The sequence below is a fragment of the Calidris pugnax genome, unplaced genomic scaffold (assembly GCF_001431845.1).
Source record: "Calidris pugnax isolate Ruff unplaced genomic scaffold, ASM143184v1 scaffold18, whole genome shotgun sequence".
Lineage (NCBI taxonomy): Eukaryota > Metazoa > Chordata > Aves > Charadriiformes > Scolopacidae > Calidris > Calidris pugnax.
Genome location: NW_015090812.1, coordinates 14,656,896 through 14,681,440, shown reverse-complemented (window position 1 = coordinate 14,681,440; position 24,545 = coordinate 14,656,896). Strand labels below are relative to the sequence as shown.

General features: G+C 38.3%; 1 protein-coding gene across 2 annotated transcripts in view; it reads left to right on the top strand.

The window, feature by feature from the left end:
- The window catches only part of COL24A1 (collagen, type XXIV, alpha 1), a 149,104-nt gene that overhangs the window by 90,982 nt on the left and 33,577 nt on the right, over window positions 1-24,545 (top strand). For both annotated transcript variants that reach the window (XM_014939499.1, XM_014939500.1), the window contains exons 25-37: window positions 2,471-2,524; window positions 4,407-4,460; window positions 6,026-6,079; window positions 6,834-6,887; window positions 15,078-15,131; window positions 15,417-15,461; window positions 15,569-15,613; window positions 16,901-16,954; window positions 19,916-19,969; window positions 20,985-21,038; window positions 21,247-21,300; window positions 22,650-22,703; window positions 23,283-23,390. In XM_014939499.1, the coding sequence (XP_014794985.1) occupies window positions 2,471-2,524; window positions 4,407-4,460; window positions 6,026-6,079; window positions 6,834-6,887; window positions 15,078-15,131; window positions 15,417-15,461; window positions 15,569-15,613; window positions 16,901-16,954; window positions 19,916-19,969; window positions 20,985-21,038; window positions 21,247-21,300; window positions 22,650-22,703; window positions 23,283-23,390 (738 nt within the window). The remainder of the gene's footprint in view (window positions 1-2,470; window positions 2,525-4,406; window positions 4,461-6,025; window positions 6,080-6,833; window positions 6,888-15,077; window positions 15,132-15,416; window positions 15,462-15,568; window positions 15,614-16,900; window positions 16,955-19,915; window positions 19,970-20,984; window positions 21,039-21,246; window positions 21,301-22,649; window positions 22,704-23,282; window positions 23,391-24,545) is intronic.

The window sequence follows — 24,545 nt, the reverse complement described above, 5'->3', positions numbered from 1 at the left end:
CTGATTGCACTTTCTTTTCACTGTATGTTACTAATTGTTTTAAGGACCAAAATTATATTCCTAAGTAAGCTTTTTTCCCCTCTCTTGCCTCTGCATGTACCTGCCCTAGCCTTATCTCAGTCTCAGGCTCTTGCTCTCCATTTTGGATGGAGAAGCAGAAGAGGTTTTAATCCTGAACTGTCATGAATTTATTGCCCTTTCGTTCCTCTTGAAGTCTCTATTTCCTTTGCTGTTCACTGGCTTCAATTCTTCTTGTCATCTTGAATAATTTTTTGCTTTCCATATACATCCTTTTCCACTCATGCAGAGGTTTTTTTCCTATCTTTTGTATCGACAAAAATCCACTTTCTTCTTTTAGTATTTTTACTGTAAATATTTACTTTACTTTTAGAGTAAAATGTACTTTTACTTTACTTAACTTCTTCTGAGGAAAAACCAGTGTCTGGGAAACTAGCTGCTTAATAGCCAAGTTTTGTCCTCACTCTGGAAGATGTTGTAGCCTAGACCTGATCTGCTGGATAATACATCGGCACATTCACAGTCACTGCTTCTAGTCATTCCTTATCTTTCAGACCGGAGCAACTTAGTCAGAAAGACATTACTTTTGAATTGAAAAGGGGGCTTGATCAGGGGCTGTAAAGGGTTCACTGCTGGGGTAAGACACAGCTACCCATCTTTCTAATCAGCATCTTCAGACCTGTAAACAGTGTGGCATTGGCTGGGAGATCAGTAGTGTCTCTGTAGAAGGAGAATAGGTCTGGGTTTCATCTTGGCTCTGATTATGTCTTCTGTCCTTTCTGGAATAAGAGAATCAAAGTGATTAGTCTTTAGCCTTTTGAAACTGTACCTCCACACCCCTTATCTTGATGAGCAAAAGCACAGGGCAATTCTTTGTCTCACAGCTTTCTGCCTGGTGCTGAGGCCCACTGTTGGCCATGATTGGTAGCAGTGGTGGCTCTCAGAGTTGTCACGAAGTCCCTTATTCCTGCCAGTGACGTCTGGGCATCGCCTTAGTGCCAGTATCATAAGGATGAATCTTTGGCTGCTGCCAAGAGACATCTCAGTTCTGACACATAATACACAAGTTCTCACACATGATGCATCAGTCCAGCAGCCATAGAAATGCCTGTTTATCTCTTTAGCCCCTTCCAGAAAGTAGTTTGTGCCAGTATTGTCAGCCTCAAAGGCAGCTCTATCAATGGCTTATTGCAATATATTTGAACTATGAGATTTCTAGAGGAGCTAGCAGTCCAAAAAAATAAGAAGCCATCATAAAACCTTAGTTACTTTGTGTCTGTTATGTTGAGGTGCTTGAGGCTGAACTCTGTTGAAATTATACTAGTAAAAGCTAAAAAAATATGGTGTTTTTGAAAGGCGGAGATCTCAAACTGCAGTGTTGTCTTTCTGCTATGATGTTATTTCTATGGAATAAACTACTACTAGGCTCTTGAAAGGAATATGAGCTGATGATGAGCTCTGAAGTAACACTTTTTAAAAAAACCCTTCACTTTTAAAAAAAAAAACAACTCATGTGCTAGTGTAGTGCTACTTAAGATAGTATGTTCCCTCATTTGTAGAGATAGTAATGCCAATGTGTGGGTTGCCATTTTATTTGCATTTTTTAAAGTGCAAATAATTTTTGCTCTTTAAAGTGCTACGAAGATGGTACAGTTGTGTATTATATCACTACTAGGAGCTTCCATCTTTCATGAGCAGTCGTGCGATGTTCTCTGGGTGCCTATTGCTTTTTTTCCAAGCTCACTGTTCCGTATTTTTCTCAACAGGGGCCTTGTGCTATAACTATTTTTTTTTCTTTTTGTTTGATAATAAAGGGTGTATTGCAAGAACTTGGGAATAAGCTTTTTTAAAGTACTTCCTCTCCTGTTTCCTCCTGTTCTATCCAATGGAAATTTGTGGGAGAGCTTCAGGAGGGAGTTATTTCATTTTTAAAAGGACTTAAAGGCTCTGATCCCCTGACTTCAAAGGCATTTGGGGCTACAGTCCTTAAAGAGAAAATTCTGACAACACCTGATTCAATATTGTTTTTGTTTTGATTGGCTTTTACTTTGTTCCACTGAATTTATTCCCTTGAAATTTGTGGTCAGTCTGAAGCGCTAGCAGAGCAATTATCACCTTTACTTGCATGTTTGTAAAGCTTCTAGCACTGCAAGACTGAGCTCACTGGAAGACCTTAGATGGTAGCACAGTATGATGATTAAATTAGTGTAATTTTTTTCAAACAGTAGCCATTTACTGTTGGTGTGTCTAGCTGCAGTGATCCTCCTGCATGGATTGTAAGCCAGAATTGCAGCCAGTCTTCACTTTCCCACAGGAACACTTAAACAAATAGACCACTGGTTCTCTGAGATGAAGAAAAGTGCCTTGCTCTGCTGCTGGGTTACTGGGGAGCTGCCAGCCAGGAACTGGTATAGACATCATGCTAACAAAAGTCTGCTTACTTTTTGTACAGGGATCAGCTGGTTTACCTGGAGAAACTGGGCCATCTGGAAGCCTTGGTGAAAAGGTACAATAACGTATCTGACTAATCAGCAGCAAAAATCAGCTTTGAAAACAATTGGGGTGGTAAAATTTTGGTGAGAGGTCATTTACTGACCACTGACAAAGCTAATGTTCCTGTAGGTATTTCAGGGCACAGGAATGTAGTAAACGGTAATCCAAATACTGTTATTTGAGGTATGCATCCTGATCCTTGATTTTACTTGGAAATTAATTTAGACCTGATAGATTTAATATCTTGTTCACTTAATTTATTATCCACTGCTATAGATTCACAGAAACTGGCACAAATTATACTTGTTTTATACAGTAGTAACTGTTTTTTCACTGCTACATAATGAAAACAAAAGTAGAAAAATAAAATTTGGCTGTATGCATTCACTGAGTAAAGAAGACAACATCATTAGTTTTGTCTCCTGTGCAGTAACAGTTGTGCTTATGAAAGCAAAGTTTTGCAGACTTAAATATGACTAGAGCAGAATAAATAGCTTAAGCATATTTGACACGGTTTTATTTAGGTGAAGTATTTTAAAACTGAAAAACAGGAAACTATTACTGGACTGCATGTCAGCTTCAATTATAATAAAAACATAATTGTTTGTCAGAATGATCCAACAGCATTTGTATTTTTCCCTGCAGGGCTGAATTATTTCACCTAGACTGGTGGCTGCTATTTAGATATTTTGTTGAGCAAGTCTTAATAATGTATTAGAACTTCCATGAAAATCTAATTATAATTTATATAATCTATGAAAGGAAATACATCAGTGGAAAGCACTGCTTGTTAAAACTAAAATTTAGACATCTCATGTGTTTTTAATCATAATATCATCTTAGAATTCAGTGTCAAAGGATTGTTGTTCTTTATAATTACACTTGGCCCAACAAAGATTACCTTGGGTTACTGCTGCTAGTTTAGCTAGGAGGGAAAAGGCAGTAGAAGACTAATTAATATATCATCAGCAAATGGAAGCAAGCTTCTTAATGGTGCAATGGTTGTCATTATTGCTATGCTGTTTCTCTAGAATTTATTGTCTTCCATTTTTTATGGATTAAATGGTAGAATGTAAACATGCTGTGTGGATTTAAATGACAAACATACTTCCAGCATAACTTTTCTTTAAAAGAAATGTATCTTTACAGTATATAAAATATAGTGTTATTACTATGTCTTGTGTACCATCTGCAGTAGAAATGTAATCATTGTATGGGGGTAATCTACAGCCAAGCCTGATGTTTGGGCTGGATGTTATATGAATAAACGTTGAAAAAGTACGAAAAGAGACCCTTCCTACTTCCCCTACTCCAGTTGCTTCTGCAGCTGCTGAAGGGCTGACCTTGCTATTAGCTCTGTGCTTTCCTAACACATACTGAAAAAATGAGGGAGCAAGGAACAAAATTTTCTTTTTTGTTTGTTTGCTGTGATGAATTTTATGGATTAAGGAACATAACTATAAATGTGATGCACCCAACAGAGAGAAAAGGGATACTCTAGCTGCAGTTCACAGAGACTGATGTAGTACCATCTCTTCTGCAGTCTTCTAGGAAAAGGGGATCAGAGCAACGCTGTTTTATCATCTTCTCAAAATATGGATGGGCTTGTAGAATGAAGGAGTGCAGAAATTCAACAAAAGTGAAAAAAGGTCTCTGCACTGTTTCTGATGGGTGGTCCCTGAACCAATGGTGTTGTGCATTGCAAAAAGTTGTTCCCTTTAGCAACTAAATCTCTTTTAGACTATGGGTACAGCCCTCACAAAAGACCTCTTGGATTGCTGTGGTATTGTTATTGCAGGTTAGCCTTGTTTGCCAGATATGCCTTCCTCAGTGGACATGGAACGAGTCGGGGAAAGAGCCCTCACTGTTATTTTCTTTGTAATTTTTTGTTAAAGGGAGAGCGAGGCAGTCCAGGACCAGTAGGGCCTCCTGGAGAGAAAGGTGTCATGGTAAGTCACAAATAATGTAGAATCCATAATTATGTTACTTAAAAGACACTTTAATTTCCAAAACAATAATAAATTCTCAGCCTTCTGATTGTCCTTTTTACTTATAGAAAAGAGTAGTATTTATGATTCCCAGGAAGTTTCATTTAGCAGCTTTACCCCCTCTGTGGAAGTGACATTGCAAAGTGATCCGCTGAATGAAGCAGAGCAACTGCAGTTTTGAAAAATGGTTCTAACCAGCCTTACATAAAAAAAAAAATTAAACACAATTAATTAGAGGGTTAAATAGAGGGAAAGTAAAATAACAATCTCTTGTGGAGACTGGAGTAACACAAGTTATTCTAATAGACAGCTGGTAACTAGCATCACCTTTAATTCTACTGCACAGCATTACCCAGATAGCCCCTGGGTGCCACTCTTATGGGAGGACTGGCTGCCTGACACCACCACTTGTCCTAAATCAGGATGCAACATTTCATGCAGCGTTGGACAATCCAGAGGCTGCTGTCCTGTTAGGTAGGTTGTTGGGGCACAGAAATGAAAACCAAAACCTATATACGTGCCCATTGTCACATTCGTGTTGAAGTTCTTGAGGAAAAGCAGTTAGGGTTTGATTGTATGTTTGCTAGAGAGCACTGTAATGGCTCCAGAATGTATAGAGGACACTTACAGACTTCACTGTGTACAAGGAGATGACAGGAAGATTATAGGTAGTGTACTACGTGTTGCGTCCTGCGCCATCTGACACAGATGTGGTGGGCAGTGGTGAAATGTCAGTGGCCTTTTATAAAGGCTGCAGATGTGGGACTGAGTGTGGTGCAGTGCGGAATGTTCTTGTCATGGAAATGGACATTATTATTGAGTATTTGCAGTAATTCCTCTCTGGGCATCCACTGGCAAGGAAGAAACCAAGTACCCTCAGGCTACAGACCAACTTAATGATCCATGCAGCAGGAGACAATAATTTTTGAAGCATTCTCTGCTTCATTAAATCTTTCTAATCTAGATTTACCTTCAACCAGCTGCTTTTGATCCATGAAAAAAAAGGTTATTAGAGAGATTAATAAAGGAGAATTTATTAATATACGATCCAATCCTACCAACTACTTTTTTCAACTGTTAGTAATGCTTATTGCCGTGGGTAAATCCACTTAAGTCATAGCAGTGAGAGCCCTTCCCTGTAGTAAATCATTGTAGCCCTCAGACAAGAGCTGTTCTTGGCATTTTGTCTTGGTCAGTTCTGCCCACACCAGGCTGTGTCCACCTTCTGTTCCCATTGTCACAGCCTTGAAGTGAGGGTTTTGAAATTCATTAGAACTCAGCAGCTTTAGTTTCTGTACAGCCCACAGCCAGTGCCTGTGTGAAACTTACACTGATTTAATGGTTATTATGACATATCCAAACAAATACCTGTTTTCTAAACAAATTTTTGGGAACAAATTTTGCAAGATCAATAATTTTCTTAATTTACCTCAAATTTTCAGGTAAGTAACTGGTTTTATTATTGTTGTTATAATAACAATTTCGATTAAACTGTTCTGTTTTTTCTGTATTTATTTCAATTCTAGGGCTACCCAGGACCTCCAGGAGGCCCTGGACCTGTGGGGCCAGAAGGATTACCTGTAGGTATAGAGTGGTGCTTTTGTTTGACATAAAATATACCATTTTCAAATTATCTTTTTGCTCTGCTGAAGCAAAGAATGGTTTCTAATTTGTACTGCAGTCTTTAACACTGTCATGAAAATTTACTATCTAGATGCAAAGTATGTTCACCTACTTTTTACCAAGATGATCCATGAGAGACAGGAAAACTAATTATATTATTGACTCATCCATTTCAAAATCACTCAGTTGAGACAAGTAGGGGAATAGAATTTTTTAAGGATGGTTTGTAATTGCCCAACAATTTTATTTTTAGTTCACTGATGCCTAATATAATTTAAATATATTCATGATGTGTTTAGTTTCATTTTTAATAAAAAAAAAATAAATTCTAATTTGCTGTGTATAACTATGTTATAATTTGGCTACTATGGGTCTTCAGTACAAACAAAACCTGAATATTCTATCAGAATTTATTAGGTTTTTTAATGTAATGTTGCTGAAATACAAGTATCCTTTACCAATTTAGGGATGTTGAACAGTAGTCTCCAACATTCACATCATGATTTCTTATTCAGAATAAAGTTACATAGAGTCTCTTATTTATTTTTTTCTAGACAAATTGTACTAACGCAGTTAATTGAATTTCAACCACAAGTGAAAGCGGTTGATCTGTATTGGTTGCATTGACTGTTGCTCAATGTGCATGTGCCTTGTAATTTTCAGAAATCTGTGTTTAGAAGACAATGAATAATAAGTTTATTTGACATGTAGGGACCTTCAGGGGCAAGAGGACCACCAGGGCCACAGGGACCTAAGGGAAGAAGAGTAAGTGATTTTGTTGTTTCATGTTACTTAAGAGCAGAGAGTAGTGTATTGCCAATATGAATCTGATGTTTAACCCATGTACAGTTCCTTCCTTTGAACTCTGTCCTCCGGGCTCAAGCCATTTGTACTGAAATCAGACAGATGATACTTGTATTTCCATGCAGGAAATGATATGAATCTTCATTTCTCCTCACATTACACTTAAATAAGGTTTTGCCATTGATTTCATCTGAGAGAAGGATCAGAACCAAAATGACTGCTGGCCTTATATTCTGTATACATTAATATGCAAATATTAGCATTTATAACTACCATTGGACAGTTTCAAAGTTTTACGGACTATTTTCTTTATCTGCATGTCATTTATGCCTTTGAAAGACAATTAAAATCACCTAAACGTAATTTTGAGAGAGGAAGAAGCAAAGTCAGAAAGTAGTATATGCTAGAATCTCAAACCTCTTAACTAGCTTTTCGTTTCCATTTCATGTATTTTTATCAGGGAAATGGGGACCATTTTTTCCACTGTAAACAAAACACTAATCCCAAGCCCCCATAAGTGAAGAGGGAGTCTGCCCCCATTGATATGTATGAGCATTTGATCACAATGTGTAAAATCAGTACCAGTGAAAGTATTGCAGTTTACTTACCTGGGGATGGTTGGCTCCATGGTTTTCAAAACACTTTCCTTCATAAAGCCCACCAGTCACCTGCACTTCCTGTCTGGAGTATTTTTGGTCATGTTTTTGCAGTCCCAGCCCGAGGTGCCTGCAGGAAGTGATTCCCATTCATAGTATTAGCTGGGTTTCGTTGCAGCATGAGCGAGTTTGTTCTTACTGGGTTTGTGGAGCTTGTCAAGAACAGCAGTGGAGATGCACCCTTCTAACATCAGCCTCATCTGGCAGTTTAACAGCATGTCCAGGCTTCCTATGAGATGCGTACAACTCATATACCAGCAGCCAGACCAGTGTGTCTTCACAGGTGGTGGTAGAATCCAGCAGTGCTTACCATTCATTCCTGATAAAGTCCCTGAATCCATGTCAGTGAGATAATTTTGTTGGTTTCTTTCTGTCACAAGAAGCAGAAATGTTTGTTGTTTCAGTAAAATACGATTGCAGCCTTTATCCTCCTTTGTTATTGCAATACGTATGTTTTCTAAGAAAATACATGTTAAAGTTTGAAAAATTGTAAACTCTGGAGTTTTTACTGCAGTTAAAGATAGGTACTTGAGTAACACACATTGCATTTTAAATAAGGTTTTAGATTAGAAAATATTGTAAAATATTACCAAAAAAAATTGCAAAATATAGCAAACTTTGTAATACAAAACTTATTAATTATATGTTCTTCTACATTTCTCATGATTACTAAACTATTAAATAAGAGATTGGATAAAAAGCAATTATTTTCACTATATTCAAAATAATATATCCAAATATATAATACATATTAAAATATTAATATAGTACATTTGAAACTATATTTTGAGTGTTCGTTATATTTTGAAATAGACGATATTTTGCACGTTCCGTATATTCAAGATATACAGTGCCTAGCAACTTCATGGTACACTATAGGTTTATTCATAAGAGAAACTTCAGATGTTTCAAATGAATCTTCCTTCTTTAGTATGCTTTCTTCCTCCTCCAGAAGAAATCTGTTTTAATTTACCTCTTTGATCATGGTGCAGTTTGTAGGAAAAATTTGTGAAATGTATAATTTCTGTTCTGGTTTACCCTGTGTTAGAGAGGTTTCCAGCTGTCAATGCCAAATGTTTGGGTTGTTTTTTGTTGTTGTTGTTCTTGTTTAATGCCAGACAGAGTATAATTTATCCCAGACTTCAGTTTCCTTAAATGGGTGAGGCAGATTTAAGCATATATCTACATACACTTAGAACTCCTTGTGCTTGTCTGAAGTACCTATCAGTTGGAGTCTGGGATTTAGAATTAAGGAAGTTATCTCAGCAGCTCATGGAAAAGGACATACCCACCATTATCAGAGAGAATCTGTATGGTCTTCTAAAAATAGTCTTCATTTTTCCCTTACAACAGATGTGGTTTTTTAAAGCCTACTTAAGAGGATATATTAGTAAAAAAATTTTTTCTGGTAATTATTTTGCTAATTTAATAATAGACATTTTAATTTAATAATTAATTATCTGTAAAAAAACCTGCACTACAAAATCGTGTACGCTAAGACATATTCAGTGTTACTTTGACAATTTTACATGCAGAAATAGCAAATGCTTCCCACACCTCAGAGGCACCTGCTTAATGTTCTGAACTGAATATGTCACACATGCGTAATCTATCAGCGCCCAGAAAAATGGGCGTATTGAGGCCTGTTTGTCAGGCAAAACTGAAATTCAGATATATTTCTTTATGTAACACATCTAAGAAAATTCAAAGAGAAACCTTAATTAGCTGCAGAGGGTGAGAATCCGCCCCCACTAATGAGCACAGTGAACTACCAAGAACTGGTGTAAGCAGGAGTGTCCAACCCCAGGCATCAGCTAGCAGAGAAGTGGCTCCTGAAGCGTTCAAGAGGAGCTTATACAAATGTGCTCGGTGGAGAGAGGCTCTAGGGGCTCCTGGGAGCCCAATGTTAGTAACGAAGGCAGCCTCCTGGCAGAAGTGTGAATCTCTGCTTTGGTTTAGAGGAGAGAAGGGAAAACCAGCCTTTTTGCTTCACAGACATATTTGAAAATGTAAATCAAAACAGTAATGCAAAGCAATTGTGAAGCTGAAAAGAAGCAGCAGCTTGGCACCAATTTTTCTTCAGTGGCCCATTTCAATGAAAGAAACTGTGATTTCAGTAGGAGCATGTCAGACAGTGATGAAGTGTTATGCTGAGCCTGGACACCCAAGCCAGTGGCACCAGATGAGGAGTGCACATATGCAGTCATTTTTACAGTAAAATGCTGATGTTTGGGCTTCATCTAAAAAAGGAGAATCCCTTGAGCCCTATCAGTCAACCAGAGTTTCAGTTTGACTGGTGGCCTATAAGATGCAGGGAGTTAGAAGGCTAGCTCAAAAGTAATCTGGTGTAAATAGCTGTCTCTGAGATGGGTATGGAACTGCTGCAGGTTGTATGTTTTAGTTCCTCTGGGCATAGCAGTCCCCTCTAAACCCCTCCTCACATCCTTCCCTCCTGGCAAGTCTCTCTGCCAGCATCACCAGAACTGGAGTCAGACTGAAGCTACTGACATGGATGTGAGTCCTCCACTGCAGGCTCTTCTCCTTTCCAGCAGCATCTGCTACCTGGTGATTGTTTTTATGGGGGAACAACTTATTTCAATTGAGATTCTGTTTTGAAGGTAAAAGATATTTTTTATTTAAGGAGTATCACATCTTCTGCCAACTGAGACAGGAGTCTTTGAGGGAGTCTGTCTCTATGATTTTGGCAGCACATCATGGAGTACATTGCTTATAATTAAAGATCGCTCAAAATAGATCCCAAACATCCCGAGCTCTGTGGAAGTCCCAGTTTGGAGTTCTTGTTTATGCCTTTGCCTCCATCCAGCATGACTGGGAATGCTTCACGGAAGGAGGTCTTAGAGCAGACCTAGGTCTTCAGGCTCTGCAAAAAAACTCCCACTGAAGCCACTGAGAATTTTGTCTGCTCTCATGATCAAAATGTCAGACCCAAAGTGGAATCTTGCATAAGGAACATATCTGGGGGGCCCTGAAACCTGGCGTTTGTCATCACTGGATTCAGAAAGAGATGTGCCAGAACCCCCAGCTCTGTGTGATAGGCCTCGGAAAAATGCATACCACAGTCCCATACAGAAGTTAAATAGAAGCATATGGAAGTTCCCCTTTGTTGTGTACTGAAACAAGAGCGCATCCCATCTTCGCAGCTGGAATCTGCAGGAAGTCTTAGGAGTGCTGACCCTTTGCTTCTGCACTGTCACAGAGTAGAATTCCTTCATCTCATAAATTCTGGACCTTTCAGCAACCGGTTCTCATCCAGGATTACCCAGCAGCCTACTTCTGCCTGAGAGTATCCAGCTGCTCAGTCTCCAGTACACCCAGGAGTTCTGGCCAGCTGAAGGCAGGCTGTCTAGGAGTCTAGGGAGTATCTCGCTGTCAGGGGATTTGAGGGGATATGCCACTGAGCATAGTGCTAGCACAGAGCTTCCTCAGCTCATGCTCAAGATTTGATGCACTTCAGCTGGAATCATGTGATTTGTGACCCACATTTTATTTTTTCGCATTAATCTCATGAAAATACGAAGGGAGGACAGTACTTTGTACTGCCACTTCAGTGGCAGAGTGGCACTCTGAGGGGTGGGAATATCTGTATCTAAAGGAGGAATTTCTCTCCAGGACCAGAAGGAAGAAATACATTAGCCTGGAAGGCATGCTGGTAGCAGCGTAGACCACCATGAAGCTATTGTTGCATGTTTTTTTGTTCTTGTTTGCTAAAGTATGAAGAAAACTACGATGTCAGAGATTGGTTCTGCTTTTAGTTTGCACCATAATCTCAGACTAACACAACTGAAGCTCTTAATTTGAGAGGAAAAGGTCCTGTATCATTAGCTTCCTAAGCAAAATTCTCAATAGCTGTTGAGATTCTTAGCAGTTAGTATTCTTCAGGCTGATGTTTGGTGTTTTAAAGCTCAAAACCCAATAATTTTTCTGCTGGCTCTTTCCTGATATGCAGCTCATTAAATTCAATTTTGAGAATGCAGATAATAAAGTGCTATAGATTTGGGGTCAGGCAACAGCATCTTATGTCTGTAGCTGCCAGTAGGGTTATCTCTGCCTCATTTGTGTCTGTACTAGCATGAAGAACCTCAATTATCTAAGGACATCATTGCTAAGTTTTAATGAGTGGTATCTTTCATATTTCTCACAGCAGAGAATATATAACCTACAAAAATGTGTGCACTTCAGGTTTATATGAAACAAGTGGCCTGTGTGCTGTGTGGTACATCAATATCTTAGTATGTTTATCTGTTTATCTATTATCTACATCTATTGATGTCATTTTCTAATATTCTTCCATGTCAACCACCAAAATAGCGAAGTAGCGACATAGTGTGTTCATGTTATTTTCACTCTGCTCTTTTGGAGGCAGGATGAGAAAGGACAAAAAGAGTTAATTGGTGCTTCTTGCCTTCTTAGATGAACTTTTTCTCAGCTTATCCTAGAGTTTTCAATGTGATGTGTTCCATTTTAGAAACAAAGCTGAACCCATGCCAAAGAAAAAAGTAGTAGTAATTATTTGGCAGCCTTACTCCTCAGCTCTGTTGCAATCTAAATTAAATAACAGCAGGACAATCATGTGTATCTCTCATTCTGTACTAGCTATAGTAGGAAATGATACAGATCCAATTAATCTGTGCCAATAATGAGTCACACCACACTATTTATAGGAATGTTATGGTGTGCTTTTGTTAAAATATTAAATTGCCTTCCTCTTGGATTCCTGCACTCTCTTCTATGGCTGGCTAAAGGCAGGCATGGCTGATAGCCAGAAGCTGAGCATCATGTTAGTTTGTTACTTTGTTTTCAATTCAAAATTATATAGTAAAAGGTTGGTATTTTGAATGGTAGGCCTTTTCACTTGGTTATTAGTGATAAATCAGTTGTCATTCTCTTCCTACTGAGTGGGCTGTGGATGTGAACTTCATGGAAGTGGAGATCTACATGACTGGTGTGTTAAGCACATAACAGACTGAGAATCCTGTGCAGTCTCCTGATGGGACCATTTCGCAAACTATGGGCTATGACCCCCTTTATGACTAAAAGGAAGCAGCAAGTCTTCAAAGACTTTATCTGTTAATATTATTAATGACAGAAGATAAAACCTAGAAATAAATACCTTTATTACACAAACCTGTACAATCAAAACTTGTCCTTTTTCCTCCTTGAATATTTCATCTTGAGATTCTACCCCTGATCAACCTTGTGGAGGATGTGGAAAGACAAATGACAAGTCATGTGTCTAAGAAGTCTGAGAAACACTAAAACTGTCCTGCAATTGTTCAATTCCCCCTTCCTGTGTTGCCCCAGTTGATTCCTCTGCAGTTCTTCCGTGAGCTTCTCTTCTCTTCTACCCCCCAGCTTAATGACCTGTCCTCACTCCATTTCAGTTTCCTCCTGTCCCTTCTCCTCCTGTTCTTTGAGATGGGAATATTAGATCACAGGACTTTAAACCTGCTCAGTCTGCCTTGAATTTCCATCACAACCCTTTTTGTGTGGATTATAGATAGCAGTTACAGAAAAAGTGCAGAGCAGTAACCAGACATTAATTGGATCAAGATGTTTAGCTTTCTTTTAAATTATGCCAGATATTACTTCAATAATTGGGCTTACACAGTTACATAATCTTAATGTGAAGCCCAGTCTTTTTGTTCTTATAAAGGCCTCCATCACTCTTGAAAACACCATTAGTGTTTTGGATCCCTGAGTGCATTGAAGTCACCAGGAGTTTTTTCCACAGAATTCAGTAGCCTTTGGTTTGGGACCTTTCTCATTGAGAGTCATGCAGCACCCCGGAATGTTTTCTTCTGTAGCCTCTTTTTTCCTCTAGCTTAAAAAAAATGCCTGCAAATACTCCCTCCTAGCTTAGACTGAAACAACAGAGGTGGCCAGGATCACCCTGGCCTCACAAAAGCTGTGTCCCAAACTACCAAGGTATCAAAAGTATTCAGATAGCTTTCCTAGTGTGTTCGTTTTCTTTTCCTTATGGTTTCTGTGTGTTCCCTCCTGCTGGCCAGAAGCAGCAGTGCTGAAATGCTGACAGATAAGCTTCTCATGGGATATTTCTGGCTCTGCTAGGGGTTATGATTAGATCTCGGCTCATAGGAAAGGCCTTTTCTTGAAAGATTTCCATTTTAGGAGGAAAGCCTAAATGATTCCGGGTACACACTGTTCCTGAGGTACCAGTCAGACGATTTCACTGTAGCTCTGGAGAGAAGTGGGTGGGTGCTCACCATCTGTTCTGACAGAGGTTTTGGTGTGCACCAGTAAATCCATGTCAGAAACAACAGAATTCTGCTATGTTTTGTCTCTAAAAATTCAACAGGGACACGTAAGTCACTGATGTTTTGGAGGGGAAAGTAATCTAAATAAAATAGATATGCTTCCAACAAAGTCAATATTTAGAACAGTTTAGAACAGTATTATAACTCTCTGGAAATCAGTCATGATTGCATGCCCTGCACTATAAACCATGACCCAAGATATGAAGTTCTCTAGAACTCGGAAATGCACTCGGAAAATGCAGATTGCTTTCTTCTAGGCACTGTCATAGCAGTGTCCTACTTCCTTCTGATGCCAGCCCAGCCCAGATGCCAGCAGGAAAGCTGTTGTGTCTCATCCTCCCACTGCATACTGTTGTGAAGAGGCTGACTCCGTCTTGATGTTTATCTAGCTCTTACTTTAAAGTGGTTGTTCATTTTAGGTTGTTATTAACTGGTTTTAATTTTATTTTCCATATCCAAACAGTCATGGTGTTTAGAATTTTGGAAACAACCTGCTAAGTGAGCATGGATAAAATATTCTTTTCCATTTTGCTCATGATCTATTTTAAGGATTTTTCATTTGCTTGTGAACTAATGCATTTAGATTTCCAATTTTAAATAATCATTTCACTTTGGCAATAAATATTTGCTATATTGTAATGCAAAAATATAGCAGGTTATCTTTGTTCATCTACTGGTTGCAAAAAGTCAATTTACAAGAGATGTTTTTAGTCTAATAATAGAGCAGTTCACTATGCAAGATTATAAATTACTTTAAATCTCAATTCAAAGCGATTTACTAATGGAAGAGGTTTATCTGCATGTTTTAGAGTCTTACTGGCAAGCTAGATTTTTGCATACACAACTTACACTCAAAAGCAAGCACTCCATATAACCAGTGCTCATCTAAATTCTTCTAAATATGTCTGTTGCATGCATAGAAAGAAAGCAGAAAATATCAGCCAGGAAGCTGGTTCCAACAGAGACCCTGAACATCTTGTTTATGTATTTTTCAGAAAATCTTTCTTCTTAAATTCATATTTCAGCAAACCAGAAATGTATTTTATTCCCTGAGACTTTCACACTTAGCATACAATGAAGATTGGTTTTCAAGCTAACAAAACCTGTTTCCCCTCTCCTAAAGCTTATCTTGTTACCTCCCGGACGATAACCAAAAGTAATACATAATTAATATTCCAAATTACCTGTTCAATATTCAGGGGCCAAGAGGTCTAGACGGTCCTCCAGGAGAACCAGGAACACAAGGCATTAAGGTGAGTGCTTGCATTGCTCAGTAATACACAAAACGTTGAGCAGATAAGAAACCATAGCAGATAAGAAAAGAAAACAAACAAACAAGCCAGTATGTCAGAAGCCATAAAGTTCTATTTAATTCAGGAGGAGATTTTTTAATTTCTGCCTTCTTCAAGTACTTCCTTATTAGCCTGTCTAAGGCTGAATCTGCACTTTCTGCAGTTACCCAGCGTTTAAACTGACAGCAACTGTATACAGCTTATCTAGCAGATGCACATAAAATTCACACGTTGTTTGTTTATCAGGGAGAAAGAGGCGATCCAGGAAAGAAAGGAGTTCCTGGGCTCATTGTAAGTATTGGAGCCAAACTTTGTAGTAAGTCTTAGCACAGTTCTGCTAATTTCTGAGCTGTGTTATCTGAAACCAGCATTGTCTTCCTATATTTCTCTTTGACCAGGGTAAAGCTGGAAATCCAGGAGAAAGAGGAGATCAGGGTGCACTTGTGAGTATGAAATTCTCTAGTACTTCTTCCAAATTAAAAACATCACAACATCTCATACTTTGTTTCACTCAGTTATGAGGGAATTTGTCTACTTTAGAGTAGCTGGGAAACTCTGACAGTATGGTTTGCATTTATCTATACAAAGAATCAAGGGCAGAAGTGAGAGTAAGTGTGAACAGGGTCTATTCTGCTATAAAACCAGTGTTTCCATGGATGATGGTCCACAGAATACAATATGATAGCAAATTGCAGCAGAAGAAATAGCCGTTGTCATTATTAGGGGGAGTCCTAGAAGTTGCTTTGGGGTTTTTTTAGTTCTATTGTAGTTTTAAGGTAGAAAGTCATTGTGACATAGAAAAAATATTCTTTGATAGATTTTAAAGTAGATGTGTACTATCAATGTTGAGATAAATGTAGAAAAATGTGTAAAATATATATCACAAGTATAGGAGAAAATTCCTCCTTTTGGGTCTTCTTTCAATGGAAATCTAATGTTCTATTTGAGGCTTTCTTTTACAAAGAAGGTTACCAGTCAGTCCAATTTGTATTGGGTTTTCAAGAAGGAAGGAAGCAGAAAAGCAGAAATAAAGCATTAATGGTGGTGATTTTGTGCTGAAATTCAGATTCAAAATGTCATTTGTCACTGTACTTCTCTTACCTCTTCTGCTCGGATTTAGGAGCTTGTTGCCTCTCAGCCTTGCCATGATGGGTTTTCAATTCCTCTTCATTCTCTAGGACTTTTAGATGTATTTATATACACAGAAATGAATGAAGCAAAATCTTATTAGGTTGAAATTATGCGAATTAGTACATTTATTGCAAAGTACAAGATACTGCTCTATTACTCCTACAGCTACAGTTTCCAGGAGACTGTACGAAATAATTATGCTGTGAGGCAGGTTGAGCAGAAAGAAAAGTGGGCTGTGAACCTTCTGATCATCTCAAATGGACTTCGTAGGGCAGGACACTCATAACATGTTTAGGCCCAGTTTGCACACACAAGCAGCACATGAGTCTAAGGAGAATGATGAGAAACTGGTAAATGGTGGGTCAACTAAGATCCATCCATATGTAAAAGAAACTGAGGGAGTATTTATTCAGGGCTCCCTCACCTGCCACAGGAGCTAGCGATGTGGTAATGCATGTCAACCAGATGAAAAGGCTACACATATTTCTTGGATTTTTCTGAGCAAATTATTGAGTGAGCAGAAATAAGAGAGGAAGTGGTTTTTCACAAAATATGAAACAGCTTGTTTGCAATTATTTTATTTTATTTTAATCTTCCAGGGTTTGCTTGGGCCTCCTGGAACCACAGGAGACAGAGGACCAATGGGAGAGCCAGTAAGTTGATGCTTATGCTTGCTAAAAAATTTTTCCACATATTATATTGAATTCCCTGGTAACTCAAGCTCCGTTTTGCCAAGATTCAGTGTTGCCAGCTGTGGTTAGATAGGAATTGTGCAGCAGTTGTTCCAAAACTGCAGGGCTAGAGTCTGCCTCCCTTGCTTAGCGTAACTTGTTCGTAAGGAGGCCTGTTGATCATATTGGGAAGCACTGAAGAAAGGAGGGCACAACATAAGAGAACATGACAGAATTTGGATCACAATATTATATGGCTTTACACTGCATTGAGGTAGACATCTACATTATGGATTATGTAAATGTATGTGCCAATACAGATATTAGTGGTATTTTTTCCAGGCAAATTTTAGGATAGTTATTCAGGAACTCAGGGACCACATCTATTTGGCAGGTTATGTTTTCAACAAAAAAGAGACTTATAATAAACCTCAGACATTCCTCTGATGGATGAATTCTTGTTCTGATTGTTTTATTTCAAAGCCATGCTCGCTTTTATGTGGCTAATATTGTAACAGAAGATCGTGCAGAATCTGCAACAAATATATGCAAAGTGCTGCAAGGTGTAGCCATGACAGGAATAGTATTGCATCGCCATCTCTGGGGATAAATCAGATTATATAAATACAAAGAAAGAGTGTGTGCTGTCCTGTGGGGATTTGGGAGAAGGCTGTTGGTTTATAGTGCAAAAATCTAATAGAATTGTCAAAAATTGTGTGTTTTCGTTGCTGCTGAAAAGTTATTTTGCACATCAAATGACATATAATTAATTTAGATTTTGAAAGTGAACTGTTGATACAAATTTATTCTTTCTACTCATTATAATTACTTCTAATATTATTAAATATTATTTCTACTAATCTATAGGCTGACGTTCTTACAGACAGCCATTGCACGTTTTGGGGAGCTAGAAAAATATCAACATTTATTTTGGTAAATTTTCTTTTGGGTATAATTGCCTACTTAACTTGAGCTGCCAACTTGTAGGAGTGGCAAAATGTTTCAACAGAAAATATATTTTCTAACAGTTGTTATTTGATTCCTGCCACTTCGTCTCTTTCGTTTGTTATATCTAATCTTCATGTTGAGACATCTGAGAGCTTTACAATACAAGGCTTATACAAAAAATTCCTGCCTTTTTCTGGTCAAGTCTGAATTTTCATATTTATATATGAAAATATATAATTTTTTTCTTATCTAATTTAAGTGGTCCACTCTTGAGCAACCTACATTTCTGTTGTGCTTATCATCGTAGAATTTACATGTGCAGTGTCAGAAGTAAAAGCTTATCCTGTCAACAGGTTACCTCTTCTTTCAAGTGATGAAAGAGTAAAATGTTTTCGGAAAATGGTCTGTCGAGCTAGAAAAACGTCGTGAAAATGACACAGGATGTTATGAAACTGCCCATCCAAGCAGCTTGATTTTATCTTCTGTCAGCGGGTCACTGAAAGCCAGCTGCTGAAGCAGTTTCTCTGGCCCTGTCACTAGTTCTGCACAGAGCAGAAAAACCCAAGTTATTGATGGAGGAGTAGAGAAACAGAAGCAGTTAGAGCTATTTGTAGTAGCAGGCTTAATCTAAATTACACTCTAACTTCACCTACTTGACAGACATTTCAGTAAAATCCTTCTTTGCAAATTACCTGTTGTTAATGGTTAAAGGGAGTCCCTATATTGCTATCAATTTTTGGCTTCTGAAAGTCTCAGGGGAAAGATACTTTACCAGTCCAGCAGACTTAGCTTTATGGTGGTATTATGAAGAAATACTTGACTTGTGAATCGGACTTAATTTTTGTGACACTTGTCTTGTGGGATGCCATGGAGTTGCTGCAAATGAAAATTGATGGACTTAGTTTAGGACCAAGTGAATTCTCAGCAGGAAATTAACTGCAATTTCAGTTGTTCACACTTAAATGAAGCCATAGAGTAAAATTTATGGATCTCCTTAAATCCTCTCAGTAATATGCAGCTTACGTTGTTGTTACAAGGGAAGAATATACTAGCATTATCACTGCCATGTCATCAGAAGGAGCAAAACCATATGCATAGTCTGTAACAGGAAGTGAAACAGAAAAGAGTAAATATTTGCTTTAAAGGCTTCTATCATAGGTACGGGTAGCAGCATCTTTCTTTTACATCAGAATAATAGATCAACTAAATGTTTTGAATTTAGAATGTTCTTAACCACAGATGAGTCCCAAAGGGGCAAATGGAGGCGAACTTTCTGAAAGTTCAAAGACTGGATACATCCAGGGAGTTGATTTGTCTCAACATCCATTCATAGCGACTACAGAATCAGCTGTAAGCAACTGTAAGGCGGCCTCTGTCCTCCAGCACACAAATCCAACTCTGTGAGCAGAGATGCACAGTCGAACATGCGCAGAGAATTTGAGCGTGCTGCTTTAGGAAATGATCCCTACGTGTTACTGCAATAGATTTATTACTTAGAGTAGGGCTTATAAGAAAATGCTTGTAGTAAGGTTAGTAATATTACCAAAATGGCTCCAGCCTTTTGTCCATTACACCTCAGTGATTGTCCTCTATAAACATTGCTAAATCCCCAGTGAAGCACAGAGTAGTTGTTTTCAGTTAATTCCATACCAGACTGTAGGCTTTTCCACAAAGCAAACCAGACAGTCTAAAAAAACCTTAATTAAACAAAGTCTCAGTTAATCAAGAGGAGAGCTTAGTTTAGATAATAATTTACTTTTGGTCTAAAAGAGGAGACATCTGTGCTATTATTTGAAATCTGTTATTTCGGTTTCAATTTTGGCAATGAGGTCTTCGGTACTACATGCTATCATGGTACTTATGTACACTGTTTGATTCATGAGGAAAGACAATGAAATACACTTCTTTATGCCAAGTGGAAGAGTTCTGAAGAGACAAAGATGGTGTAATGTAATATTAATTGAATGATGCATCTAAAATTTTGTTTAATGCCAGGGTCCAAGAGGACAACCGGGGGATGCAGGCCCTATTGGAGAAATGGGTTTTGAGGTGAGCTTTTAATAATTTATATAGTAATTACAAGACTTAAGCAAGTGAATAAACCTGGACAATGAGTTTATAAACTTTTTTAATTATTATTGTTGTCTGCAACTGACTTAAATACCATGACCTGCTGAGAGAACTCACTTAAAGCTGTAACCAAAAAAAAAGTCTAAAATATGTAGCTGTTTCTGTTGTAAGCACTATCTTTGGGCATACCTTCATGACATCTGCACCTAGAAAGTGAAGAAAGTGGATGCTTAGTTGAGCAAACAATGACTTTTTTTTTTTTGGAAGCATCTTTCTACTTGCAATTAGATAGTACAACAGCATTAATCATATGTCCTTGCAAGTGGTAGATGAAGAAAAGCAGCTGCAAGCAGCCTTCTGCTTACTTTTACTTCTATTTTTTGCTTTGTTTTTAATATCCCTTTAAAAGAAATATGACAGAATGTATTACCCACATTTGCAATGAAGTAGCTGAGAGATGAGCTCACTTAGAACAGAAGGGATTTGGCTTATTCAAAGAAATGCGCTTCCTCAGTCACCCAAAATCCAGTCTTCTGACTCACTATTAAAAAAAAGATTTAAATGTAAACTTTACAAGAAGCAATCTGATACTCTTAACTCTTTAAGGACTGAAAACTCCAAAAAGGCCTTTGTTCTCCAAGGGCTATATCTACTTGGCTCCAAGCCTAAACGGTGATGAAGTTGTCAGTCAGATTTACAAAAGATAGATGATTGCTCAGCCTGCTAGTAATTTATGATGAAAGGTGCAGGCTTAGTGGTACTGCGGAGTCTTCAATACATTACTGATCCACAGTGCCATTTCTGAACTCCTATACGCTCTTTTCTTCTGTTGTGCTCTAGTAAGAACAAAGAACTGTGTTGTCTTAATTTGATTTTTCAGAAATCTTTCTCAATGTCTCATGCTGGTTTTCTGCTTCATTTTTGGCTGTATTATTTGGTGGTTGCAAAATTGTTATTGGTGACCTTGTGTAACAGTAGCTCTTGTACCATGCAGGGACTTCCTGGACCCGAAGGAGAACCTGGCCTGCAGGGAGAACCAGGTGCAAAGGTAGGTGTTGAAATTACTCACTCTTACGCTGTTTAAATTTTCAAATTTCTATAAAAGCAATTCAGAGTGATTGATTCATTAGCCAAGTAGGTATGATACAGGAAATTTTTATTATCATGATAACTGTATTATCTTTAAACAGATAGGAATATTGTTAGGAATATTGTCCCTTAAAATCCAATGATTTATTTCTCTTGTGATATTTCAGGGAGACATTGGACCTGCTGGGAAGGCTGGAGAACCAGGCGAACAAGGTTTAAGGGTAAGCTATGGATGAAAAATCTTCCCAAAAGGAAAGTATGTTACAAATGCATCAGAAATGCAGATTGAGAAACCTTGATTTATCAGAAGAATTCAATAAAAAAACTATTTTCGATACCTTTAAAAAAAATAAATTAAAATGTGTAATATTGTAGCAAGTTAAAAAGAGTATTGATTATAATGTTGAAATATTTTTAAATGCCTCATGTCACTGAGAGACATGAATGAGTGGTTTGAGCTTGAAGGTAAATCCAAGGTTATCCAGCCCCACTGTTAAGGCTGTAGCACACAATAATGTTGTGTATGCCTATGCAGTCTAGGTGAGATCATGGGAACAGTATAGTCTTAGCAGAGCAGGGTATCCCTCTGTACCACCATCTAAAGCAGCTGATTTGCTTCTACTGCTGTGGATAGCACGTGATTTTACCAAGCACTTGTGCCCCTACTTATTCTTCCTTTGCATCTTACCCCTGTCATCTGACCCGAAGAGTTGCCTACTTTTGAAGGCTGAAAAAGCCTTTTGAAGTGCTAAGACCAGATTTTATGCAGGATGCTTTTAAAAGAGCAAAATCTATATCCTTTCAGACCTAAGTCTTACCATTGAGCTCTCTTGTTCCATTGCTGGTTGCTGTCCTCTTTTCCTCCTGCCCAAAATCTCCAGTGAGGTGCATTCCACAGTCTGCCTGTCACTGGAGAAGACCAGTTCCCGGTACTGGTCCACAGTGGGTGCTCTGGACTTAGCCATACCTTAGCCATACTTAGCTATGTCTGAAATACTATGCTATTAGTATAGGGCAGGTTGTATTTGCTTTTTTACTATCTGCAATAAAAGTTGCAAGTTGCCAGTGTCTTTACCTGAGAAAGGCAATTATTCTAAAATGCCGTGGTGCTGATACTGTTGGTAAATTATGAGTTTTTCATGGCCTAAGCTGAGTCACTAAACATACCAATGTAGTAGTTACCCATGTAAACATGGAAGTTTCAGGACGAAATAGGTATATTTTTGAGGTTACTGTAATTACATGTTGTATACTCTGAAACCAAACAGTCTCAGTACTACTGTCCAAATCTGCAGTGTTATATGGACATAATATTGCCTCATATTTCTAATGCTGATCATAAAAGATGATCTATAGAATCTATGATTCTATGATTTTCCTATGTTCAAGATTCACAGGAGTGTGACTCTGTCACTGCAAAAAATAAAGACAAATAAATTATAGCAGCAATGTAAAGGTTGTCCAAAAGACAATAAGCATGTGTAAAAATAGCCTGGGTTCTTCCAAGGCAATACTTATAGATTGAGAAGTTTACACAATAACTTTGTTTTCAACTGTTCCTTTCCATAAGGGTGAACCAGGACCTCCAGGAGAAGATGGTGTTCAAGGAAAAGATGGTCCAAAGGTACGTTCAGTTTCTAGCAAATGTAAAGGAGTCATATTAGCTTAAGGACCCAAACCTCTTTATTTGTCCTATTTCACCGGGTCAACGGAGCCCAGTTGGATGCACTTAGTTTTAGCATAGGATGCCCTGTATATTATAGGCTTTCCTGAACCTTTTAGGCACGTACCTATCCTGCAAGAGCTGCAAAGTTGAATGGCTTGATTGGGAGATGCAAGCTGGAGAACTGAGTACAGCTTATTTCTATGCTGGAGAGAGAGAGCCCAAAGCTGCTTCACTTCCTGCAGTGAAGCATGTTGTGCCAGTCTCTGTGGCAGGTGCCAGGTCAGGGGATGTCACAGAGGACTCCATCAGGCAGTTGGCAGTGGATGAGGCAAATTCTGGCTGTAGGAGCGCATCAGTGAGATAGAAAGGGCTTTATCCTAACTTGGAGCATGATCTAAATTTGACTGGTAAGATTCCGCTCAGTTTCAGTGTGTTTTTGTCAAACTTGAAGACTGAGAATTCACTTTTCACAAAAGTAGCTCCGTAACAGCAGCTTGACCAAGCTTTTTCTGTTGGTTTTTTGCTTGTTTGTTTTAGGGAGACCCTGGAGACCAGGGGCTTCTTGGAGAAGGTGGTGAAAAAGGAGAGATGGGGTTACCAGGAATTGCTGGACCCCCTGGTGAACCTGGCATCATGGGCATTCCTGTAAGTGGTTTCAGGCTTAAGTGGACTTTTTGTTCATATGATTTTTGTAATTATTTTCTTATTAATTTTGCTTCTTTATTTTATTTTTTGTTCTCTGATTTTCTGTCATAATTAGAGATGACCATCTTTCAGTTAGCTTGCCTCCCTTTTCTATCTGGTTCAGCTTTTCAGGGTTGGTAGGGAGAGGAGGCTAATGTTTTTCCTCTCTTAAATCTGGGACCTCTTAGCAGATAGTGATTCCTCGCCACTTGTAATCCAGACACATACACAACACAACCTGGAGCCTCTTGCTTCAGATCTCTCCTCTCCAGACAATCTACAGTCAGTCTCTATCATCACCTTCATTTGGAGACTATGAGAATCTGAAGGTATTTGATTATTCTCTAAATTTTCATAACACCCAAAGAATTTGTCTAGATACGTTTACCACCATAAATTGTGCTATAAGATCTTTTGTTGTTTTGTATCACTTTCCCTACTCATGGCTTTGTTTAATGTCCCAAGGCTATCTAGTTTTTAGTTTAGATTAAAAGTTCCTAGGGGCAAAGAACTGCCATTTTGAGCAGCTTGTAAATGATGAAGCATTAGACTTAGAGCACACAAGATTTGGCTCCAATTTGAGATTTTGTGCTAATGTTCTTACCACATACATGCTTAGCTGTCATTCCTTTTAAGGAAAAACAAAAGGAAGGTCTTTCAAGAAAAAGTGATATCCTGTGCATTGGGGTTTCTTTAGAAAATTATTACAGCACAGGATTTCTTGAAGTGTTGGTGTGGATTATAGCACAGTGTCTGGTAAGGAATACAAAACAGGTCAAAAGTGACTTAAAACCAGTATCACGTGATCAATACCAGATAATCCAAATTATTCCTGCTGTGATTCTTGGTCAGTTGGACGGCCTGCCTTTCTTCACAGTGGTCTTTCTACACTGCTGCCAGGGTTTTGTAAAGACAATATTATGGGTGCTGCCCGTCCTGCACTGGAGCTGACTTCCAGAAATGAGGGTCTATCATGCCAGGCAGCACTACTTCAGATGACAATTCTGTGCTGTGGTGTGATGTCATGTCTTTGGTGTACCTATTCTTCTTAGCTTGTCAATCACATTGTAATGAGGCAGATACTATGAAAAGTAAGGAGAGAGAAGAAAGAATGAA